Source organism: Cadophora gregata (genome assembly GCF_030347475.1).
Source record: "Cadophora gregata isolate MNR1 chromosome Unknown scaffold_12, whole genome shotgun sequence".
Lineage (NCBI taxonomy): Eukaryota > Fungi > Ascomycota > Leotiomycetes > Helotiales > Ploettnerulaceae > Cadophora > Cadophora gregata.
Genome location: NW_026695935.1, coordinates 972,551 through 994,540, shown reverse-complemented (window position 1 = coordinate 994,540; position 21,990 = coordinate 972,551). Strand labels below are relative to the sequence as shown.

At 47.5% G+C, this 21,990-nt stretch overlaps 8 protein-coding genes across 10 annotated transcripts; 6 read left to right on the top strand and 2 right to left on the bottom strand.

The window, feature by feature from the left end:
• Positions 1 to 409: 409 nt before the first annotated feature.
• Positions 410 to 3,043, top strand: ONS95_003171 (uncharacterized protein; the record flags this gene model as incomplete). Its single annotated transcript, XM_058496463.1, has 1 exon — positions 410 to 3,043. The coding sequence occupies one exon, from the start codon at positions 410 to 412 to the stop codon at positions 3,041 to 3,043; it is 2,634 nt and encodes an 877-aa protein (XP_058353714.1).
• Positions 3,044 to 5,221: 2,178 nt separating this feature from the next.
• ONS95_003170 (uncharacterized protein) lies at positions 5,222 to 7,084 on the top strand. Its single transcript, XM_058496462.1, has 2 exons — positions 5,222 to 5,449; positions 5,562 to 7,084. Exon 2 carries the CDS (start codon positions 5,652 to 5,654, stop codon positions 6,924 to 6,926), a length of 1,275 nt encoding a protein of 424 aa, XP_058353713.1. The 5' UTR covers positions 5,222 to 5,449; positions 5,562 to 5,651; the 3' UTR covers positions 6,927 to 7,084.
• Positions 7,085 to 7,298: 214 nt separating this feature from the next.
• ONS95_003169 (uncharacterized protein) lies at positions 7,299 to 10,056 on the top strand. 3 transcript variants are annotated; one of them, XM_058496460.1, is made up of 5 exons: positions 7,299 to 9,114; positions 9,168 to 9,329; positions 9,409 to 9,570; positions 9,624 to 9,764; positions 9,862 to 10,056. In XM_058496460.1, the coding sequence occupies exons 1-5, from the start codon at positions 7,475 to 7,477 to the stop codon at positions 9,902 to 9,904; spliced, it is 2,148 nt and encodes a 715-aa protein (XP_058353711.1). In that variant the 5' UTR covers positions 7,299 to 7,474; the 3' UTR covers positions 9,905 to 10,056. The 3 variants fall into 3 exon arrangements, with proteins under 3 accessions (XP_058353711.1, XP_058353710.1, XP_058353712.1); XM_058496459.1 differs by having other exon boundaries at positions 9,624 to 10,056; XM_058496461.1 differs by having other exon boundaries at positions 9,409 to 10,056.
• Positions 10,057 to 11,123: 1,067 nt separating this feature from the next.
• ONS95_003168 (uncharacterized protein) lies at positions 11,124 to 14,844 on the bottom strand. The gene is made up of 5 exons (XM_058496458.1): positions 14,741 to 14,844; positions 14,576 to 14,644; positions 13,208 to 14,470; positions 12,739 to 13,158; positions 11,124 to 12,687 (listed from the first exon to the last, which is right to left on the bottom strand). Exons 3-5 carry the CDS (start codon positions 13,249 to 13,251, stop codon positions 11,505 to 11,507), a joined length of 1,647 nt encoding a protein of 548 aa, XP_058353708.1. The 5' UTR covers positions 13,252 to 14,470; positions 14,576 to 14,644; positions 14,741 to 14,844; the 3' UTR covers positions 11,124 to 11,504.
• On the top strand, positions 13,588 to 13,905 carry ONS95_003167 (uncharacterized protein; the record flags this gene model as incomplete). Its single annotated transcript, XM_058496457.1, has 1 exon — positions 13,588 to 13,905. The coding sequence occupies one exon, from the start codon at positions 13,588 to 13,590 to the stop codon at positions 13,903 to 13,905; it is 318 nt and encodes a 105-aa protein (XP_058353709.1).
• Positions 14,845 to 14,948: 104 nt separating the features above from the next.
• RRP4 (exosome non-catalytic core subunit rrp4) lies at positions 14,949 to 16,021 on the top strand (the record flags this gene model as incomplete). Its single annotated transcript, XM_058496456.1, has 2 exons — positions 14,949 to 15,142; positions 15,199 to 16,021. 2 exons carry the CDS (start codon positions 14,949 to 14,951, stop codon positions 16,019 to 16,021), a joined length of 1,017 nt encoding a protein of 338 aa, XP_058353707.1.
• Positions 16,022 to 17,101: 1,080 nt separating this feature from the next.
• ONS95_003165 (uncharacterized protein) lies at positions 17,102 to 18,224 on the top strand (the record flags this gene model as incomplete). Its single annotated transcript, XM_058496455.1, has 3 exons — positions 17,102 to 17,293; positions 17,344 to 17,583; positions 17,655 to 18,224. The coding sequence occupies 3 exons, from the start codon at positions 17,102 to 17,104 to the stop codon at positions 18,222 to 18,224; spliced, it is 1,002 nt and encodes a 333-aa protein (XP_058353706.1).
• Positions 18,225 to 19,163: 939 nt separating this feature from the next.
• On the bottom strand, positions 19,164 to 20,792 carry ONS95_003164 (uncharacterized protein; the record flags this gene model as incomplete). The annotated part of the gene is made up of 3 exons (XM_058496454.1): positions 19,164 to 19,168; positions 19,228 to 19,566; positions 19,616 to 20,792. 3 exons carry the CDS (start codon positions 20,790 to 20,792, stop codon positions 19,164 to 19,166), a joined length of 1,521 nt encoding a protein of 506 aa, XP_058353705.1.
• Positions 20,793 to 21,990: the final 1,198 nt, after the last annotated feature.

The following is a 21,990-nucleotide window of genomic DNA, read 5'->3' as shown; positions in this document are numbered from 1 at the left end:
ATGTGGCAGCAGGTGCCGCGAATAGCAGGAACTAATGCAGGCAGTCGTACATCGTTCGCTGGGTCAAGGTTGATGAGGGCCATACAATATCGTGGAGTGTCCAACCGCACAAAAAGTCTATGTGAGAACGCTTAGCATCTGGCTTCGTACGTTGTGGTCGAAGACTGACAGCAGGTCCAGTAACTTCGGTATTTTCAAACACCCAGGCACAAGCAATTCCGGAACCCCGATTTTGACACCTACTCCAGAGGACCCGCCAGCGTCCCTCTCCCGCCTGGATCCAGGTTCGGATAAGCAGAGACGAGCTTCGAGTGCGCGAAATGATGCATCTACTGCCCAGGAGCAGCTACGAGTGAAAGGCTTCATCTCCATTCAATGGTATGGAAAATGCGAGGCAGATAAAGTGTCTATGGGGACATACGCAGTTCTTCCAGGAAACGGTGGGATGTATGGCCTAGTTTTTGACAATACTTTCTCGAAGCAAATATCCAAGACTGCCACATTCGTCTTGCTTACCTACCCTTCACATGCTCCTCCACATGCCACACATCACCAGCAACCAGTTCCGGGATCCATGAGCGCAACTAGCATCGGCAGTATTGGTAAGAACTTAAGCCCAAAGCTTGGTGCCTCGGCTTCAGACTCTGTGGACAGCCTACAAAGCCATCTAGCTGTGGGGATTACTGTGAGCAGGGGGAATTCGGTTGCCGGACGTGAAAGTGATAACGGAACTCCAACATATCATGTAGGCGTTCTATCAAAGAGACGCCGAAAACGAGGACAGGGCTATGCAAGGAGATTTTTTTCTTTGGACTTCGCATCTTGCACTTTGTCGTATTACTACAACCGTAATTCCTCCGCGCTTCGAGGAGCAATTCCTTTGAGCTTAGCAGCTATTGCGGCCGATGAGAGAAGAAGAGAGATTAGTATCGATTCAGGGGCGGAAATTTGGCACCTCAAAGCTGGGACTGCAAAGGATTTCCAGGATTGGACAAAGGCTCTTGAAACTGCAAGTAATACTGCTCGGGGGGTCGAGCCTGAATCAATACCGTCCCTTGAGCGATTGAAAGTTCGAACATCTGGGTTACAAACCGGCGCATCAAGTCAAGACGAAGAGCGGGAATGGGAACAGGTGGAAGCTCTTGTGAGCCGGATAGTCGGAACTCGCGATGCTGTACGGCGCCTTTGCAAAGATACTGCACCTGGGGCTCCAACAAGAAATGTCTTGCAAGGCTTGGGCCTGGCTTCGATGAGTCCTAACGTCGATGAAAATACTGATTACTTCGGTTCGGCATCTGCTCCAGAGAAAAGGCCATTCTGGAAACGAAAATCCAGCGCACCCTCCACCCCCCGAACGTTCCAGCAAGCCCTCTCCTCGCAGCTCGCGGTTCCGGCTCCAGCAACAATGACTACAGTCTCTGCAAACGGATCTCAGACACCTTCTTCTCGGAGGAGCAAGCGATCTATGTCACCTGAGGAGAGTATGCATGATCACTGCTCAGCTCTTTTGAATGATCTGGACACCGTTCTTAATGACTTTCAAACATTGCTGTCGAACAGTAAGAAACGGCGAATGCCGGCCCCCCTGTCATCTGTATCAAGAAACAGCATAGACTCTGCATCAACAGGCGAATTCTTTGATGCAGAGCCAGGTGAAGTTGGCTCGCAGTTGCTAATAATCGATCGCCGGAGCGAAGAGGATACACAGCCATCCGAGGCAGAGGATGAATTCGTTACAGATGCCTCGTCAATTTCTTCTGCAGAGGACGAATATTCCTCTACCCACCTTGATGGTAAGACCGCGTTGTTCCCAGTCAAGCCCAAATCACTGGAACCTCTTCCCATTTCAACAGAAATCAAACACAGGAGAACCGTACCTGCAGCTACGGCGCTGCCACCAAGTTTAATTGGATTTCTTCGCAAAAATGTTGGCAAGGATCTGAGCACAATCAGCATGCCCGTCAGCGCGAATGAACCACTCTCTCTTCTCCAACGCGTCGCAGAACAGTTGGAGTATGCTCAGATCCTAGACACTGCTGCCTTTCAGAAGGTGCCAATACAGCGCCTCTTGCATGTCACTGCTTTTGCCGTGTCTCAATTCAGTACAAATCGCGCCAAAGAACGTGCTATTCGGAAACCGTTCAATCCCATGCTAGGCGAAACGTATGAGCTAGTGAGATCAGAGACAGATGTACCTGGCGGGTTCAGATTGCTCGTTGAGAAAGTTTCACACCGTCCCGTCCGCATGGCTTGTCAGGCTGATTCGGTAAATTGGTCGTTCAGCCAGTCTCCTGCCCCTATGCAGAAGTTTTGGGGGAAGAGTGCAGAACTCATCACAGAAGGCCGGGTTCGACTTGTACTACACCTGCCCGATGGAAGCGATGAATTTTACAGCTGGAACATTGCAACTGTGTTCTTACGCAACGTGGTTGTTGGTGAGAAATATGTTGAACCTGTTGGCACAATGACTGTGACAAACGAGACTAGCAGTAGTAAGGCAACAGTTGAGTTCAAGCAGAAAGGGATGTTTGGAGGCCGCAGTGAAGAAGTACATGTCGATACATATGGACCAGATGGAGCGCCGACCGGGCTTGGATTGATAGGCAACTGGACCACAAGCCTACAGCTATCAGACGGCGGCAAGGCAAAGGGCCCCGAGATCTGGCATGTTGGAGACTTGGTTGAGAACGCGCCGCAGAAATATGGATTCACAACATTCGCCGCCGGCTTGAACGAGGTGACGGAGCTAGAGAAGGGAAAGCTACCAATCACTGACTGCAGGCTGCGACCTGACCAGAGAGCAGCTGAGAGTGGCGATTTAGATTCGGCGGAGCATCTTAAGGCCAAGCTGGAAGAAAATCAACGGACCAGGAGGAAGGAAATGGAACAGAGAGGGGGCGTTCATAAACCTAGATGGTTCACCAGAATTGAAGGTGGCGATGAGGGTGAAGAGGTGTGGAAGTTGAAGGGCGGGAAGGAAGGGTATTGGGAGGAGAGATCCAGGGGCCTGTGGACCGGTGTGGAAGACATTCTTTCTGGGTGAACGGGTATGATAGAGTGGGTGTGCTGATTCTGGCGTTGTGGCGGCGGCAGACCTCGAGCAAAGTATCAGTCTCTGTACCTTGGCATAGACAAGACGGTTGGATGACGAGAATTGGTCTTTTATGAGTTGAATCTGCTCAATCTCCATTCTCTTCTCGATAAGTGCCAGTCAGGGCTGTTCGCATATACGCAAGTCAGAAGCGCCTTTATTCCCCGGGCTTATTTAGCTGCCCTAGGCAATCCTGCCAGATGATGTGATGGCTGCATACGCTTGACCATTTACTGATTACTGCTACTTGTCACACAAATAAATTACAACTCATCATCCAAGCGTTCTGTACCGATTCTTAAAGCCTCTCGACAACATATATTTCGCTCCTGTCTCCACCCTGGTCCACCACGCAATCTTGCAGCTATGATTCACGCGTCTTCATTTGATGCTCTCGTCTCAATAGGGCGAGTCTGATTCGATCGCTCGCAAGTAGCAGTACAGTGAGGATTATCTGCCAATTCTTTCATGCTCCTGCTACCCTTCTTTACATATGTATGCATGTTGTTAGCAGAGTTGCGATAGAGACTCTTACGTACACAACCACTGCAATTGAACATCATCAGTAAGTGAACTCTCTTGGTATCGTAACCTGTGCAACACTGATTTTACTGAAAAATGACTGCCTCAAAAAAACTTCGAGAGGAAAATGATCTTCTGCGTAAATGCTTTCACTATAGAGCCAGATTAGATCAAATGGCAAAAAAGGACATTGTTTCTGCTCGTCTGTCTCTCATTGCTCAAGCTTGAGTATTACCAACGCTGGATCAGAATCCTTCCGTATTGGAAAGTCGTAGCATTGATAGTCTTAGCAGATCTAACATTCACAACAGCTTCTGTTAAGACCAGGGTCATACATAGCATAGCTCTCACGGCATGTCAAAATACCTGCTCGATCCGTCTGGGCTCCGAGCAGAGTTATTAGCTGGTGCTAGCGTACTATCGAGTGGATACAGCTCGTCCTTAGGAACTCGATAGGATGCGGAGATTAGGGCTTCTGACTTCTTTGGGAGTACTTTTGGGGGCTCGTAAATCATGTCTTCCGAGCAACTGCTATCTTAAAAGACACCAGGTACTTGTTCGTCTCCGTCTTGGTCTTGATCACTATTGGGTACTCTAGTAGTACACCACAAATGCCCAGTATCGACATTTCCAATAGACCCGTCGCCCTTTTTCATTGACCGCAGATTGTCGAACGACCCCTTTCAAGACGAGGAACCATTCATAGCCAGTGTGCCATTGCAGTTCTCTGTAGGACCCAGGCGTAAAACACGTGCCAATCTTGCGAAGTATGTAACAATCCGTAACGGCTGCTTATTTTGCCGTCTTGCGTGTTCAATATTAATACCTGCGTCGATCTCAATTGTGATTGATTACCTTTGAGCATTCCGGACATCTCCCGGTGCTATTGGAGGAGCCCCGACGCCTGCATTGTGTTTGTCATATACGTAAGAAAGTAGGATGATTTCCAAGAATGCGAGGACATAGAGACGTTGCTGAAAGCACCTTTCCGGTCCCCCCAGACTATCCGGCCTCCATCACCTACCTGAAAGGGGTTGCAGTGTTCACTAAGTGAAAATACCACCAAATGCCAAGCTTTGCATTCGCCTGCTGTCTATTCACTAGGGTTGTTTTCAACATAATCGTAGAGTCTCCATTAGATACTGGGATGGATTTCAGTCCTCGCCGAGAAGTGGGAGGGCTTGATAGAGTGGCCAAAATGCTGGTGGTGAGAAGCATACTGAGACTACAGCTAGTTTTCTGGATTTCTTTGCATGGCCACTCATCTGAATGGTAGAGGCTGGAAGGATAGATGGAAGAGAGTTACTGCTGCTAGGGCAAGTTTGATCCGCTCCAGCTTGCCGTGAATACGGCTGCGGTTGCGGTTGCTAATTGCTGAGTATAGAACCATGCTACTTGCTCAGCCTTACTTGCTTCGGCAAGCGAATTAATGGATGGTGATGTAAATGGCATCTACGAGTCAGACTACACTCGAATCAATGTCATACTATATTATACCACGTTAAAATATGGAAGCCTGCGTTGCTAACATCCACGAGGTGTTCAAGCGAAGCGAGCTCATTCAACGGCTCTCGCATACATACAGTACCAGCCTACCTAATTATTAGTAAGGCTACCTGAATAGATACGCCTGGTATGATATTGTTATATTGGCATCCACTTCGAAGTTTTGATACCGTATCTTTTCTATTCCTGTCATTTGCCTCCAGAATTTGGCTAGTCGGCACAAGGTAGGTACTTGAAGGCTCAAGGAGGGTCCAAATTTTGGCTTGATGTGTCTCACAAACGCGTTGAATAACGCCATGTCCGGCTTTCAGCCGTTCAGGAATCATTCATGTAAGAAATGAATCTTTGACATGTCTCAGAAAGTAGAGCATCAGTCACACACGAGCGCTTACACAGGTGATCTAAAAAGAAGAAGAAAGATGCTGCTAACGACCCTATATAGTATGAAACCAGTTCTTATACTCCAGCGCGAACAGAAACGTCTACAACACTAAAAATCATCAAAGCAGACTGACTTTAGGAACTATCTGAAATGTCACCATCCAAATACAAGGCTAAGCAACATAACCCAATACACGGTTGGCTCGACAAAATATTTGGAGGAGATTGGATGGACCAAGACAAAGCAGAAGTCAGAAAATGGGCAAAGTTGCAAGATAAGGCCAAAAGAGAGAACCAGGACATTGCATTTGGACGTGGAGCTATACACTTTTTACCTCTATCGAAGTATGATCCCCACGGCATGCTCGTAGCGCCTGGTCCACGGCTTCAACGGGCATCGCTAGCACAACCAAAGGCTGGATCGGCGGTGGCCATACAGTCTAGTCAAATATCTGGCCACGGTTCAAGAGCAGATTATAGACAGTCTCATGCTGTAGCCCAAGCACAGTCTCGGCAGCTACAGAACCCTGGCACACAATCTGACCTCGCAGCAAGTCATCCACAAACCTGTATTGGAAGTAGTGGCCTGTCACACACTCAAAATAATCCTCTGGAAATTGTCACTATGCCAGCATCGCCGAATCGGCAATCTTCCTTCCATCCACCACAACCCTACCAGAGCAGAGTCTCTGCCTCGAATTTTCTACACCCCAACCGTGGTAACGGTGTACTAGAACCCATCCAAGGTATGAACAGACCACTGTCAAGATCACATATGCACTCTACTCATTCTCTTCCAGACGTTTCGGGAACATATGTCTCTCCACCTAGCCAGATCCATTCATCCAGCCAGCAATCATCTTTGCATCTTCATGCAAGCTCCCAAGCATTCAACAGAGAAAACAGTCGCCAGTCAACTCGATCCAGGTATTACAACTATGCTCCACCGTCGATACCACCTTTGAATGAATCTAATTCGGCACCGGCTACTTCGAGAAATCACAAGTGGGAACAGCAATCGAGGGAGTCGTCCAATTTGAGATCGCAGACACGCTCATCGGGCTCATCTGAGGCTTCGAACGAGCCGTCCGTGTACAGTAGGAGCCTTGCAAAAGCCCGAAAGAAAAATATGCAAATAACCCACCTCGAGGGAATGGTGCCAAAAGCTCCATCGGAATTGAGAGCCGAGGAAAGAAACAATGCACCCCCAATAGCGCCATCTGTATGGAGTATGAGTATTGCAACCTCGAAGGCTCAGGTAGGTAATATGCAAAGAACCTATCTTGAAGGGTTGGTTCCAAAGACACCATCGGAACTAGGAGCGGAATTCAGCGATGAAGAGAGGCGTGAGCAGGAACTGGCGAAGTCAAGTCGCAGAAATCGTCAGAATGGTGTCAAGAATGGTCAGAATAAGGGTGGTTCATAGTCCACGCATCTATGACACGTACGATATGTCTTTTGGGTGAGGCGCCTAGATGTAACGTACTTTACTCAGTCAATGCGAGAACTACCTGGCTTTGGTCTCAAGGTGACTTCCCAATGAGGTCGCGAGTGCTACGTCAGTATAAATTCATATTCGTGCCAACCGTTCAGTAAATGAGACCGACTTAGCGAGTGTCTGTTATTGCTATTGACTCTGGCACATCTATCCACTCAACTTTGTAATTATAGTAATTGGGACCTAATCGACATGTGGTAAATGGCTTCAGTACTTTCAAGCCTAAGAGGCAGCTCGTTAAGTGGACATTCGGGAGCCTCTAGGTACTTGGCGAGGTGCAGTGTCCCACAGTTTTGAGACTGACTAAATCTTCAGAGAGGGCTCCCCAGGGGATGATTCACGGCCTCATAGAAGAAGACTGGTCATATTGAATCCGACTAATGATCATCATCTAGAAGGGCAATAAACACTCACGGAATATACACTGGCCACAAACGAACATATAAATCTCAACTCAAACCCGGCCTGAGATCATTATGGGACCAGTATCAACCGTAACCAGGACCTTTCAAAAAGTTATAGATCTTGTCGTCAAGCCCGAACAGCGTGACGAGGGTCGAGGACGAAGTCTCCATCTCCCATCGTCTACAAGCCGGACAGCCTCGCCACAGTCCCTGTTAAACTCCAGAAAGCGAAGTGGGACCAGGAGCTCCCCAGCCCTAACTCATAACAGAGGCAGACAGGTTCACTTATTAGCAAACTCACCCCCAGGTTATGGGCGTAACATAATCCGTGTACCTCCGACCAGGCACCGTTGTGGTAGTGGTCAACAACGATCTCTTCAGGAGTCTTTGAATAACAAGGTGGACACTTCCAACCCACCACCTGTGCCTGCGATGCCTCCTAAATGGCAAGGCGTTATCAATGCAATTCGAGGTGAGAGGAAGGGTGAACCTCGTACTGAGCACGAAGCAGAGGTTCGCCGTAATTTTGAAAAGATGAAGAAGAAACAATGGAACGACCTGAGTCCAGAACAGCAAGCCAAGGAGACAAGAGACTACATGAAAAATCAAAAGAGAGTGAAAGCGTGGATTCTTGAGAAGGACATTACTCGGCAGACGAGGAAAGTTGAACGGGCCAACGAGGAGGCAGAGGAGAAGGTTAGAGAAGCTGCGAACGCAAAAAGGAGGCTTGAACGGCTCAAAAGAAGGCAAGGAGGACAAGAACTTGCTCCTAAATATTCTCCCAAGGTTGTTAAACGCGCTACAAAGTCAGAAGGAGCCAAAGAAGCGCCTATTTCTGACGAAGATCTATCACTTGATCATACAGACTACAAGCTGGAAGGTTCAAACACAGATAACAGTCCACACCAAACTGCTGGATCTGGACAAGCTAAAAAAGCGCTTAGCTCTTCTAGACAGGTCAAGGAATATGGCGACAGCCAAAGTCGTCCGCAGTCATGTAAGCGTAGCACTATTCCAGTGTCTGCTCTCCCACCCAAAACAAAGAGTGCTGCGCCCCAACGTCCTTCTCAAAATCCCCGAGGCAATACTGACCCGAATATTGCTGTCATATCCATGTTGGAGAGAGTTGGATCTTGTCGACCGTACCAAGATATAGAGGTCAGGACAGCACCTGGCCGCCCTGCGCATTCAGAAGCACCGGCAAGCACGCAACAGAGAAGTCAACCTGGTGCGTACAGTGGTGTACCAGCTTCTACGAGGGAATCAAGCGGTGGGAGTGGTGCGCAGTTACCAGCCCGTGCTGTTGGCGGACGAGGCACGATACAGCAAATATTACAACCCAGCCAACCACGACAGGGCAGAAATTCCAATGAAGTTGAGCCGATCTCCTACAGGAGACCAGCTCTCGGACAAACACGGGTTGCCAGGGAGGGACAAAGCAGGTTAAATGAAGGATCCGAAGCAGCGACCAGAACACCGAACTCAGGTCAGCGGCTACAGACTGCTCGAAGCACCAAGGCTGGTGAGAGCGGAGATCAGGAACCAAAATCTCGGCTCGAGAAGGAAAGTGAACTGGCCCGGACATATCGAGCCACACTTGCTGCATTGGCCGAAACAAATCTCAAAAATGCCAGTGATCAATTCGTAGTTGAGGCTGCATCGGCGTTCGCAGTAGACACGGAACTTGACAGAGGCCCAGGCGACAATTGGAGGTTGGTCGCAGGGAGACAAATACTGTTCGTGAAGATGCTGACATGCAATACAGGACTGTTATTGAAGGATTAGTTCCTATGACGCCTTCTGAAATTGTAGAAGAGGATAAGAAGCGAATGGATGCCGCAAGAGAGGCACTGGAGGAGGCAGAGAGGGGGGAACAAGGAAAATTGCTTGTGACTCAATTCAACAGGGGAGCGGGAGACAACATGAGGTATGTGCTGCAATAATATAATAGTCGCGCACTTTTCGAACACCATATTGTTTATGTACAACAGAATAACATTCGTTAGGACAAACCTCGAGGGAATGACGCCAATGACCTCAGAAGACCTTAGGGCAGAAGAAAAAAACTGGAAATCGCGAAAGAGGCAGCAGCTAGAAGCCGAGGAGGTGGCTAGGCAAGCTAAGTTGATGCAAACGGAATTCAACAGGGAATTGGGGAATATGAAGAGGCATGATTTCCAACATTCTGAATTACTTGCTATCAAAGCTGATGGGGACGTAGAACTAACCTGGAAGGAATGGTACCCATGACCTCCGAAGAATTGAAGCAAGAAGCAAGGGAAGCATTGGAGGGAGAGGAAAGGCGACTGCAAGATGAGTTATTGAGAACGCGGTTCAATAGGGGACCCGGAGACAACATGAGGTATGTGCAAGCGGGAGGATCCTGTGTTCTTGAGAAGCCTTCCCACCAGCGATACTGTACAACCATGAGGCAAAATAACTAACGATAGCGGTACCAGAACCGTTCTCGAAGGGATGGTATCAAAATCCCGGAGTCGATAACCGTTGTGGAAATTCGAAAGTAGAGTAAGTCCAGTCGCAGTGGAAAAGTGCCGGTACCTACAGGTACGGAAGGGGGAGGACAGTGGGTCTCGTCCACCCCCCTGATTCTACCGGTATTCTACGCTTAATTTAGAAACTATCTACTATCCTAAAGGTCCCTCTTTCTGTAGTCGAACCTTCCTAATTCGCTCTAGTATTGTATTAATAAACTTATTTATTATATCAATTGTTATCTCGTTCTCTCAGATATCTTATATAGCTCTTTTTAAGTCCTTAAGCTTCTAACTTTTATATAGATTTCTATTCCGAAGCTTTTACTTCAGTATTCTCTAGATATTTTCAATTAGATTAAGATTAAAAGAATAAGGAGGCTATTAAATCGAACGAATATAACACTTAACTCGAATAGCGTTATAAAAACTATAATTCTAAGGAGTATCGACTTTCCTATAAATATTACTATTATTTTTAATATAAAAGAAGTCTCTTAGTTATTTGAATATCTCTTTTAATAGTCCTCTTAAGATTTGATTTATATACTTCTTTTATATAAAGCCTTTTCCTTCTCTTTCGTAAGATACGAAAATCAGCTTTAATTTAAATCTATATCTAATTACTACTTACGCTATAACTGATTTATAACTTAAATAGAAAGTAAATTAGATATAGTCTAATTATTAATATTCTCCTCGTTTCTATAGTATTTTCTTTTAGCGTAAGAGATCTATTCGTATAATTATTTTATCTATAAATCATCTCTTCCTCTAATATTCTTTAGATTAATCTTAATTCTTAATTATAAAGCTCTAACGTTTTAATTTATTCTTCTTCGAGATAAAGGGTTTATAATTAGGGATATAATAATAATAACTATACCTTATAAAAGCTCGAAGTAGCGTTCGATTATAATAGCTAAAGTTGAATTATTTATAAATCTCTATAAGGCTTAGTTAACGTCGATTGAAGTAACTTATAAACTAAGTAATTATCTCTTAAATCTGTTTCTTAGAGATACTTAAAGGAGCTCTAGGAGGTTTTACTAATTAATTAGGTATATTAAGGAAATATTATACTAAAGAACGTAGAATTCTAAGCTTTCGTGCTATAGTATATTAGGAATAGCTTTCGCTAAAGAGGATTTTAAATCGTACTTAAGTTAGAGTATTATATATCTAAGGTATTTTCACGATATCTACTCTATATAGATCACATAGGAATCTTCATTAAATCAGTGAAAGTAATATAGGTTCTACGGAATTCCATGTAGCCTCACCGCCCGGTAAGGGTGGACGAGACCTACTGTCCTCCCCCTTCCGTACGCCAGTGAACAGTGAGAGAACCTCAGCAAAGTCGTTTCTTAAACTCTCAATCTAACACTGCAGGCTTTTGGCAATCAGAAATACGAACTACTATCCACATAGCTAGCGAATTACTTGAGTATTGGGGCTCTCGATCAGGCAGTAGTTTTCTAGCAAATCCAGGCAGGGGCGACCAGGAGATAGCTCCTAATATTTTACGGTAGTGTGGCCGGCTCTTGAAGCATAGCATCATGTTTAGCTCCGTTGATCCCCCCCATAATATCTGTGCTTCCGCTCATCACTCAACATCTGACCTCAACACCACCACTGCTTACGGTCAGGTACTTTACTCCCTTGTAAGGTTTCACACCATCACCAATGCCGCGGCTCTTCTTTGCATCGATGACAAGACTCTCCACCTTGATACCAGAAGCCAACCATCCTTTGACCGAAAAACTGACTGTCGCAGAGCTTGGCATTAGAATTCTATTATGTGATACCATCTTCGCATCTCCTTGGTCATCTGCCGTTTCAGGCTGGCTAACTTTTGCAGTCGAGTTCTGGTATATATTTTCTTCGTAATCGTAGCTCCCTCCAAGTTTGAATCCATTGCTTTCGAAGTCATCATCATATGAAAGGGGCCCAACAACAGTACATCGAAGCGTGGCTCCTCCAGAAACAGCATCCTTTGCAGGTATATGCCATTCCAAGCTCTTTTCTCCTGGATTGTATGTCGTATCACCCCTGCTAGCTCGAATTTCCGACAGATTTCTCACATCTGCAGGTAGAGGTATCGTGACTGTTAGATCCTCTAGAGTAGGGATGGAGGAAGTGCCAGCCTGACTGCCAAGACCGGCTACAAAACCACCAGTGCCACGGTTGCCAACGCGACTGCTGCTTCTTGAGGCTGAACCAGATATTGACGAATTCCCCTGCCCAGAAACTTTCGTCATGAGCAATCGGACCTCAAAATCAGATCCCTGCGGCCCAAGGCACGTCTTAAGCTCAATGCTGACAGGCAGTTTCAGATTCGATGATGTTCCCGTGCCAGGCTTGCCGTTTTGAACCGGCAACAAGTCGACTTCGTATCCGGCTAAAACGAACCTCCCATCAGGCGGAATAAAGCTTAGCTCTCCAGGCTTTTCTCGCCATCTCGCCAGCCTTACACAAGGGTGGAAAACAGGAAGATCCATCACACTGTTGAGATTCTGCTTTCCCGATGGAGTTGTGAGGTTCAGGAGCAGGTCAGGAACTCCAGATATTTTGGAGGTAAATGCAATGGTTCCATTCGCAAATGCCGCTAAAGGTCGACCTGAGGGTGCGAGGGTTACTGTAAGAGTCTCGACCAGATCTACGTAGAGCTCATTAGATGTGTGCCGTACATTGACTCTACGCCAGGGCAAGGAAGGTGTGTTGGCAGCTAACGGTCCTGTGGAGGATATAGCAGACAGATTGGAGCTGGACGAGGTTGGATAGCCAGGCTTCCTAGAGACAAAGATTAGTCCGCGCTATACAAAGTACAGCTTTCTGTCTGACCCAGGAATATTGATGCCTCCCAATAATTTCCCAATCCAGCCCTCCACCTCCACCAAGTCTCTCAGGGCATTTGGCTCTGTCGTGCATATGGCGCCAGCATCGCACATCTCATTCAGCAGCTGGGCCACCACATCATAATTGCTTTCGATCTTCTGTGTTACTAACGGCGGTCCGATGAATTCTTCTAGAATGTCTATGACTCGATGTAGGAACTCCAGGGCGAGGAGAGGTTCGATTTCGGTCGACGAGGTCAGAAGGAAGAGGAGATTAGAATGAATGACACTGAAAACAAGAGTCGCAGGTGCCGTATTCGGGAGATATATGAAATTTGGTCGAGGAATTGGATGGCCTTGGTAAAGCGGAAGGAGTTGAGAGGCAGAGAGCGGCCTTGATGTGTATGTGTGAGTGAGGATTGGGCGACTGCATTTTAAGTTAGCTGGGAAAGCATCGTTCGCTCTAGCCTGCCTACTTGTGTTCATCGTAGATGTATAACGCCTCTATGGCTCCCGTCATGGCCGCTATGAAGCACTGGCAGCATCAATTGAATTGCGTCGAGAGCGCAATAGAGGCTTTGGGTTGTTGTTCTACCCTCACAGTGCTCACGAGGGCGGGGTTGTCATAAAGATGCAGCGGCCGCATTCGCCGACCTGCCTACGAGGTGCAGGTTCTACATATAAGGTAGGTATTGTCTTGGAAATTTAGTGGAGCCTGTACATGGACAGTCGCGGTCACTGACAATCCGTCGCTAGCTGCACCACTCGACTCATTTTCTCAAACGCCCTTCAAAACGAGACACCGAGACCCCATATCCCCTTGCAGATTCGATGGGATCAGGAAGCCCCCAGCTAGATGCACTTCATAGACCCGAGCGACTTCAAGATGTTCTCAAGCATGACAATGTTGACGATTGCACGCCCTGCCGAGTCACAGGTTGGTTTTCGCCCCTTTGCTATACCTTCATCCCGTGCTCATATCTCATTTACAGGAGCTGCTGCTTTTATGGGCTTGGGCGCCTATAGCTACTTCTCTGGACATTCTCAGCTAAAAGCACAGCAAGCCAAAATTCTCCAAAGCAAGAGTATGTTCGGCATGAGGAGTCGACAGGCGGGTATCACTGGATCTGCTCTTGTACTCGCGGGCATGGGTTTCTGGCGACTAGTCAATTAGCACACTGCCGTATGGATCTTGCGATTTAGATGGACGTTGAAATGAGGAGGCTCGGCAAAAATTTCTACCCTTGGCGTTGCCCTAATATTTATTGTCAGTCTCAAATTAATGCATCTTTTCTCTGTTCGCTCTTCCTCTACAGCAGTTCCCTCGTCTAGGGAGGTATCGAAAGCAGCCAGAACGCTCCTCTGATAATTAAAGTCCCAGTCACAAGTCACAAGTCACAAGTCACTAGGCACCACGTCGATAAACGTTGTATGGTGGTCGATACTAAAACAAGGAAGACAGTGGCAGAACAGGCCAATTCATTATTCATCTTCCTTGCTGTGGAATGCTGTTACCTGATTGAGCTCTGATGTGCGAGGGTCGGGATATGGCCTGTCAGGGGGAACGAAAGCATGGCGGAAAAATGTATTGAAATCTTCAAGGTATATCGATCACGAGGCGTCGATCTGGTAAAGAGAGCAAGAATCCCGCGTATATTGTGGTTGCTTGAAGCTCCAGAGAAAGCTTCCCAAACGGCTCGGATGTCGAAGTAAGAAGCCATAAACAATTCACTTGCCACCTTGGATTGACTCGTCAGCAGCGTAGAAATGTTCCAGTGAAGCAAAACATCTCGATACCTAGGTACAATGTGAAGCGAGGCGGCTTAGGACTGGTGGGCAACTACCTATGAGTAGAGCTGTTTAATACCTAGGTTCTTCGCTGCGTTGATCGCACGACATGAGACGTGTCAAAACTAAAAGAAAGCCAAAACTTCAGTGAGAATAAAACTCGCAGAGCAGTTCGGAAGAAAGCTGCTCAAAGTCACACTACAAGAAATGTCCCAAGATACCTTAATCGTAGCCTTGTCACTTTGGCTGCCTTCGGTCTGGGTGGGTTGGTAGGGTAGGTGGGGGGGCTACGCTGACGATTATTCCCCAGTCCTGTCTAGGCGAGGTAAACCTACTCCTCTGGAAAATAGTTCTGCCGTAGCCGCCCACCTTAATTTTGCTGCTTATTGTGCCTCAGCCTTGCCGCGACTAACAACAGCTCATATCAACATGGCCATTACCATACTCGCCCCTGCGCCCGCAGTGCAGATTCAACGTACAAATGAATCCGACGATGACTCGGACGATGGCGGTGCGAATCTGGTGGGAGACCTGACAATGCGCCCGGCCAAACGCGCACGAATTTCCGCGAAAGATCTCGTTACACCAGGAGAGACTGTGACTGAAGACCCCCAGTGGATGAGGTGAGCATCAAGTATTTATTCAGATGACCATCGAGTGTCTAGCTAACAGAGTCCAGAGGTCATGGCACATATGTAGCGACTTCCAGCACCGATATAACAGCAACGGTGGCGGGCACAATACAGAAAACTAACAAGCTCGTCTCCGTCCGACCTCTTCGAGCACGATACAACCCCGAGATTGGAGATTTGGTCATTGGTAGGATTGTGGAAGTACAAGCCAAGCGATGGCGGGTAGATGTTGGAGCACCCGTTCTAGCTGGTCTGCCTCTCTCAGCCATCAACCTTCCCGGTGGCATCTTGCGGAAAAGAACAGACACGGACGAGCTACAGATACGAACTTTCTTCTCGGAGGGCGATCTTTTAGTCGCAGAGGTACAGAGTCTGTATCAGGATGGAAGTGCTTCATTGCATACTAGAAGCTTGAAGTACGGCAAGCTGAGGAATGGTGTGTTCATGAGTGTCACTGGCACGGGTGGGGGAGGGGGTGTGGTCAGATCTAGGAGACAAGTCTGGACCATCGAGACTGTGTCGGGTGGGGGCAAGGTTGATATAATCCTAGGAGTCAACGGGTACATCTGGATCAGTAAACATGTGGAAGTTGCTGGTAGTGATACTGCAGTGACGAGGATGGAAGAAGTTGTAAGCAGCACAGTCTACTCTAGCCAAAACGACGAGATCAGCCTGGAGACTCGCAGGGAGATTTCGCGGATCCGAGGTGTGATCAACTTGCTGGTGGAGGAAGGCATACGAGTTGATGAGGATATGGTCATGAAGGGCTACGAGGCAGCTGTTTTGGTTGAAAGTGAGGATAGAGTAAACAGTGGATTTCTGGGGGGGGAAACGCGCGAGAAGGTCCTCTTGTTGATGAGCCAGACTTAGCTGAGGCAAAACCGACATGTAACCGACTCATGAGATCCCGGAAGTCAGGTATGGGGCCTGATCTACGAGGCTGTTGAAGCGGTTTGGATTTGGACTTACTGTATGAAATCAGCGGGTCTTCCGCGCTCCGTCAAGTGCCAACTCAATTGTGAAACACGGATCAGCCGAGGTATGGACAAGAGCAAGAAGACGTCATAATGCCTAGCTGCGAAAACAAAGAGGCTAACAAATTTCGATTTTGTTGAGCACAAAGATTGTACAGAGGAGTATCCTTGTTTGAGATGTCTGGCGACGTTTGCTATTTCAGTGCGGGTGGCTGATTAAATACAGATCAGAGACTCAGAGGGCAAATTTCAAACCGAGCTTCCCGACTTTCAATACACCGATTCTTGAAGTCCCGAGTTGAAATCGTAAGCACTATTCAAGACCTGTAGTAACTATTTCGGCGATAACAATGAAAACTTTTTCTTCGCTAAATCCGCTCTTAAAGGTAGGTTCGAGCTTTCGCAGAAGGTACAGACAGATCCCTGTCACTTCCAACTATAAAGGCTGCAAGTGGAGTAGACGAAATCGAGACGTCACTTAAGGTGGGCTTTTCTCTGCTTCCGCCACGAGCACAAATCTCCACAGATATGCACACTACTCATGTGGAGCCCTTGTTGACACTCAAACCGATGCACTACCCGCATGCTGCAAGTCTTGTTTCGGATCCATAGCGTGGGTTTCTACTGGTCAATCTTTTAGCATCCGAAGAACAAACATATTCTCACGAATCGGCACGTAGATGTCCATCTTTTCTCTTCTATCTTGGACTATGTCATGGACCGAGTCTTTATTACCTTTACTAGCGGCTACATATTTGATCCACTGTAGCAAGATCGATTATGAGGCTGCTTCTCGACCGAAGCGAGTGAAGCTTTTCTTCGGAGCTAAGTCGCTGAGTATTTCATACAAATAGCAAAGATCTCTCTGGGGCTCTGGCATATTTCACATCATTCTCATTCTACTGTCTCTTCCCATCAAACGGTTTTCAAATTACCTCGTTCACAATTAGTATTTATTCTACCACCAACCGCAACCATGGTCAAAATGGTCGAGTTCACGGTGTTTAAAGGCTCCAAGGAAGGAAAGATCGTTCAGTCGAGTACAAAGAAGGACATTAAACCGGATGAGGTTTTGATCAAAGTTACACATTCTGGACTTTGCGGAACAGACGAGCATTTCAAGCATGTCGATATGGTGCTTGGACATGAAGGTGCAGGCGTTGTTGAAGTATGTCAACTTACTACAATTTCAATATCAAGTCATTAACTGGAGGTTAGGAAATCGGAGCAGCAGTGAGAACGTATACAAAGGGAGATTCTGTTGGATGGGGATACCAGCACGATTCCTGCAACCACTGCAAGCAGTGTCTTACCGGCCATGAGACTTTGTGCCCAGAAAGAGCAATGTATGGATATCACGATCATGACCAGGGTTCATTCGCATACTACGCTATCTGGAAGGCAGATTACATTTTTAAGATTCCAGATTCTATTCCAAGGGAATTCGCTGCACCACTTGTACGTTCCATTCACTCCTCACATGGAAAATCAACACCGTCTCTCTTGAACTTGAGCCTAACCAATATTAGCAATGCGGTGGTGCGACGGTATACAACGCCCTACGCTCCTTCGGTACCAAGCCCACCGATCGCGTGGGCATAATTGGAATTGGTGGCCTCGGCCATCTTGCTATCCAATTCGCGTCGAAGATGGGATGCCACGTTACCGTCTTCTCCAGCACCAACAGCAAGCGAGACGAGGCTATGCAACTCGGCGCTAGCGAGTTTGTTGCGACTAAAGGTGTCAAAAAGCTCCAGGTCTCCGGAAAGATCGATCACCTTCTCATCTGCAGCTCATTCCAGCCAGACTGGAAGCAGTTCTTGCCTGTCATGGCTCCGGGCGGCACTCTATATCCCCTGACTGTCTCGCAAGATGACTTGACGATCCCTTACATGCCGATTATTGAGGGGGAATTAAAGATCCAAGGGAGTCTTGTTGCTGCCAGAGCAGTACATATCGAAATGTTTGCTTTTGCTGCTCAACATCAGATAAGACCGGTTATCGAGATATTTACTATGGATGTGGAGGGCATAGAGGCGTGCATGAAAAAGCTGGATGAGGGCAAGATGAGATATCGTGGAGTTTTGGTTGCGCCATAGGTGCTTTGGCTTGGCAATGTAGCATTGGTGGGGATCAGAAGTGCAGATATGGATTGAAGGGGTTCCAATGTAACCAATATTCGATTCGTGAATTTTACTTGCAGAGGACAAAAATAAACATAATCTAGGTAGGCGCAAATTCCTTCAGTCACATGTTCCGCCTCTTTCCGTTCCTGATAAGGAAAGTCTTCAAGTGCTCTGTGCTGCTCCTGTGACGTTATGATTTGTTGTGGAATGCTTCGAGGATAAGAAGAGGCAACCTACCACCGAATTGCCAGATAATTAATAGCTAGCATTTGTTGTCTATGTCCAAGGCACGAAGCGGGAGGAGAAGACGAGCATGAAATAGGTCAGATATGGGAAACTCGAATTAGTAACACGACGGCACCGAAGTTGCTCTCTCAGAACATGATTTTCAAGTGCGATGGGCAAAGAACGACAACCATGCTTCGGGATGTTAGGAAGTTCAGGAACTAGAATGTAGGAACGGGTATGGAAGGTACTTTAAATACTGCACGGAAATTGTATTCTCTCAATGTTGGGAACATCGTCGCCGTCGACTACTTTGCTGAGCCTTACATGATTGCAATCAAACGGAGAGATTTTCAGAGAGGATAAATGATAGACAGCATTAACGGGGCTTTGATGCTGTTGGAACAATGGAGCTCAGTAACACTGTTGAAGGACTCACGCAGAAACGGCGTAAAATGATGCTGTACCAATGGACCCCTGACATTGACATGAAGATTCTCTTTACCTGAGAAGACGCCCAGCTACTTACGCATGCCACGTAGAGTAAAGCACCGAAATGGGCATCCCCAGCGTACAACTCGCCTGCTTCGCTTTGAGAAGCCTATACACACTCGCTGCTAATGACTGCTTCACCTTGCCCCTACGCTGCGTCGAGTTCATCGCAAAAACGAAGGCAACCCATTATTGTTAAACTGCCACTTCTTAGCTCCAGCAGCAATGAGAAGGACGACCGCCCAGCGCAGCAACGCACCCTTGGCACTAGAACCGCCTAGCCCAGCCACAAAGCCGACCCAATATCCCAAACCCTTGATTTCTTGACCGTTTCGATCGAAATTTGGCTTGACCTCACTCATCTGTCTAAATTTGGCGAGCTTCCCGGCATATGGAGGGTAGCGAATGTCGAGCAGCTTCTCCATCCAGCCGGGGGTTGTTGTTACGGATCGCCGATGGGTGAAGGTATCGAATGAAGCCTTTCCTCTGTAGGCACCCTGTCCCGAATCACCAACACCACCAAAAGCGAGTGTTGGGATCGAGCCGTGGAAAAAGGCGTCATTCACAGAGGCTCCTCCCGAGGTGACCTCGCTGAGAACTAGGAGACGTTATTGAATGGTCTAAGGGAGTGGTAGTCACGAACGTACTCTTATTTGTCTCGCTGGTAGTACCAAAAGGATACAGTCCTAGTGGAGTTGAGTGGACAGTATTTGCAATACGGATAGCCTCATCCACACTGTCAACTGCCAAGAGAGGCATCAAAGGACCGAACGACTCGTCCACAATCATAGAGTCATTGATATCGTCAACTTGAACAACAGTGATCTCGATGAAGTTGTCAGACTCATCCATTTCTCCTCCAATCAAAATCTTGCCACGAGATTCATCAACCATCTTCTTGATCCGGTGAAAATGCCTGTTGTTGACAATTCTGGCATAGTCAGGGCTTGCCTTCTGGCCTCCAGGATAGAATTCCTTCAGTGCGATTTTCAGCTGCTCGATGAAGGCAGGAAGGATTTCTTTCTCAACCATAATATAGTTTTGACTGATGCACACCTGACCAGCATTGTGAAGCTTGCCCCATACAAGCCGGCGGGCTGCCAAACGAGGATCAGCGTTCTTGGTAACGATAGCTGGATTGCGGCCGCCAAGCTCGAGACAAACGGGGGTCAGGGTCTCGGCAGCCTTCTTCGCAATGATAGTTCCGACCTGAGAGTTCCCTGTGTAGAATATCTTGTCCCATTTCTCGTTGAGAAGAGCAGTGGTCTCGGGAATAGCGCCGTTGACGACAGCGTAGGCATCTGGGTCCAGGTACTCTTCGACAATCTTCTTCAAAACCATTGCTGCATTTGGAGATACTTCTGATGGCTTCAAAACGGCAGTGCAACCGGCGGAAATAGCTCCAATCAAAGGGCCAAATGACAATTGGACGGGGAAATTGTATGCGCCGATGACCAGAACAGTTCCAAGGGGCTCCTTTCTGATCCTTGGATTCAATAGGCTGTTTGTGAGTGGAATATCTGGTGCTGCTTCATCCTTCATCCATTTCTCAAGATTTTTGGTGACAAACATAATATCATTTTTGCACCAGTCAATCTCAGAAAGGAACGTCTCGAAAACTGGCTTGCCGAGATCCAGCTTACAAGCTTCAACCAAAGCATCAGAGTAATCCACGATACCCCAGTAGAGCTTTCGCAATTGGACTAAGCGATACGATACCGGCTTCGTCCTTTGTGACCGAAAAGTTGTTTGGCACAAGCTGACTGTGCTTGGGATAGCTTCAATGGACGTGGCTTCAAACGGAGCGATCTTGACTGACGCCATATTTTATCACGGCTGAAAAACGAAATGCTGTTAGAGGGAGCGTTCGTGAAGCTGCAAGTGTAGACAATTGAAGGAGAAATGCGTAGTATGGGTTTGTCATATGCAGCTCGAGGTGCGATGTTGCCAAACGTTCCACTCTTGCATGTGCCTGTGTCTAACCAAATTGCAAATGCGTGGAGACACAGCAATTTAAACCTCTCAAGTTGAGGGGGTGCAACTCGAAGATACGGAGTCGATCTCTCCAAAGAAAGTGTAAAACGTACGATAGGCTGTTTCAAGATGGTTGCGGGTATTGGATTCGCTGCCTCTCGCGTTGTTGTCCAGCACAGGACAAGAAAGAAGATGTGAGTGGTTGTATGTCGAGAGTTGTTAGATGCGAGGGGTGAGAGGGAAGTGAACCTAGGTACAAGTAGGTACCTACCTACCTTAGGTAGGGAAGGGAAGGCAGCACGACTGGGCGGGGCGATTGGAAGGCGAGGTGGCAGAAATGGAACGGGAGGCTCGAGCGAGCGAGAGGAGCAACCTTACCTTCCTTCGTTACCTTATTACCTACCTAGGTAAGGTAGGGTAGGTAAATTATCCTATCCTATCCTATCCTATCCTACCGTGCCATGCCATGCCATGCCAGACCATGCCTTCCATTGCTACCTAAGGTAGGTAAGCGTTCTCGTTCTTGTTCTCCAGTAAATTTACCTACAGTATTGTACACGGGCTGACGGGTTCGAGGACATGGCGTGCCGAGGTTCGCTGGTTCGGTCCCTGGCCGGCTTGGCTTGGCGTTCCCAAACATTGCCGGCCGTGTTGTCAACTCGTCAGGCGCAGAGGCGTCACAGCTTAGGTACGGTACCTAGGTAGATTTGCCTACTTTAGAGAGTTTAGGTACTACCTACCTACGGAGGGTAAGTAGGGGGATGGGGTGGGATTGGCACCAGGAGCACGAGACGGGAGCTTTCCATTCACTGGACGGACGTTGACGTTCTCCTGGCTGTGACTGCGGGGCAGCTATTGTAGCAAGCCCAACGCCACAGTAGTGAAGACGGGAATTCGTGCCTGTGCCTGTGCCTGTGCTCGTGCTCGTGCTCGTGCTTGGGCTCGTGCTATGATCATGCTCATGCTCATGCTAATTCTTTCCATTGATGGACAATTGGTAATTTAGGTCGAGGGGTGAGAGGTGGGTGGTTCAAGCAGCAACAGCAAC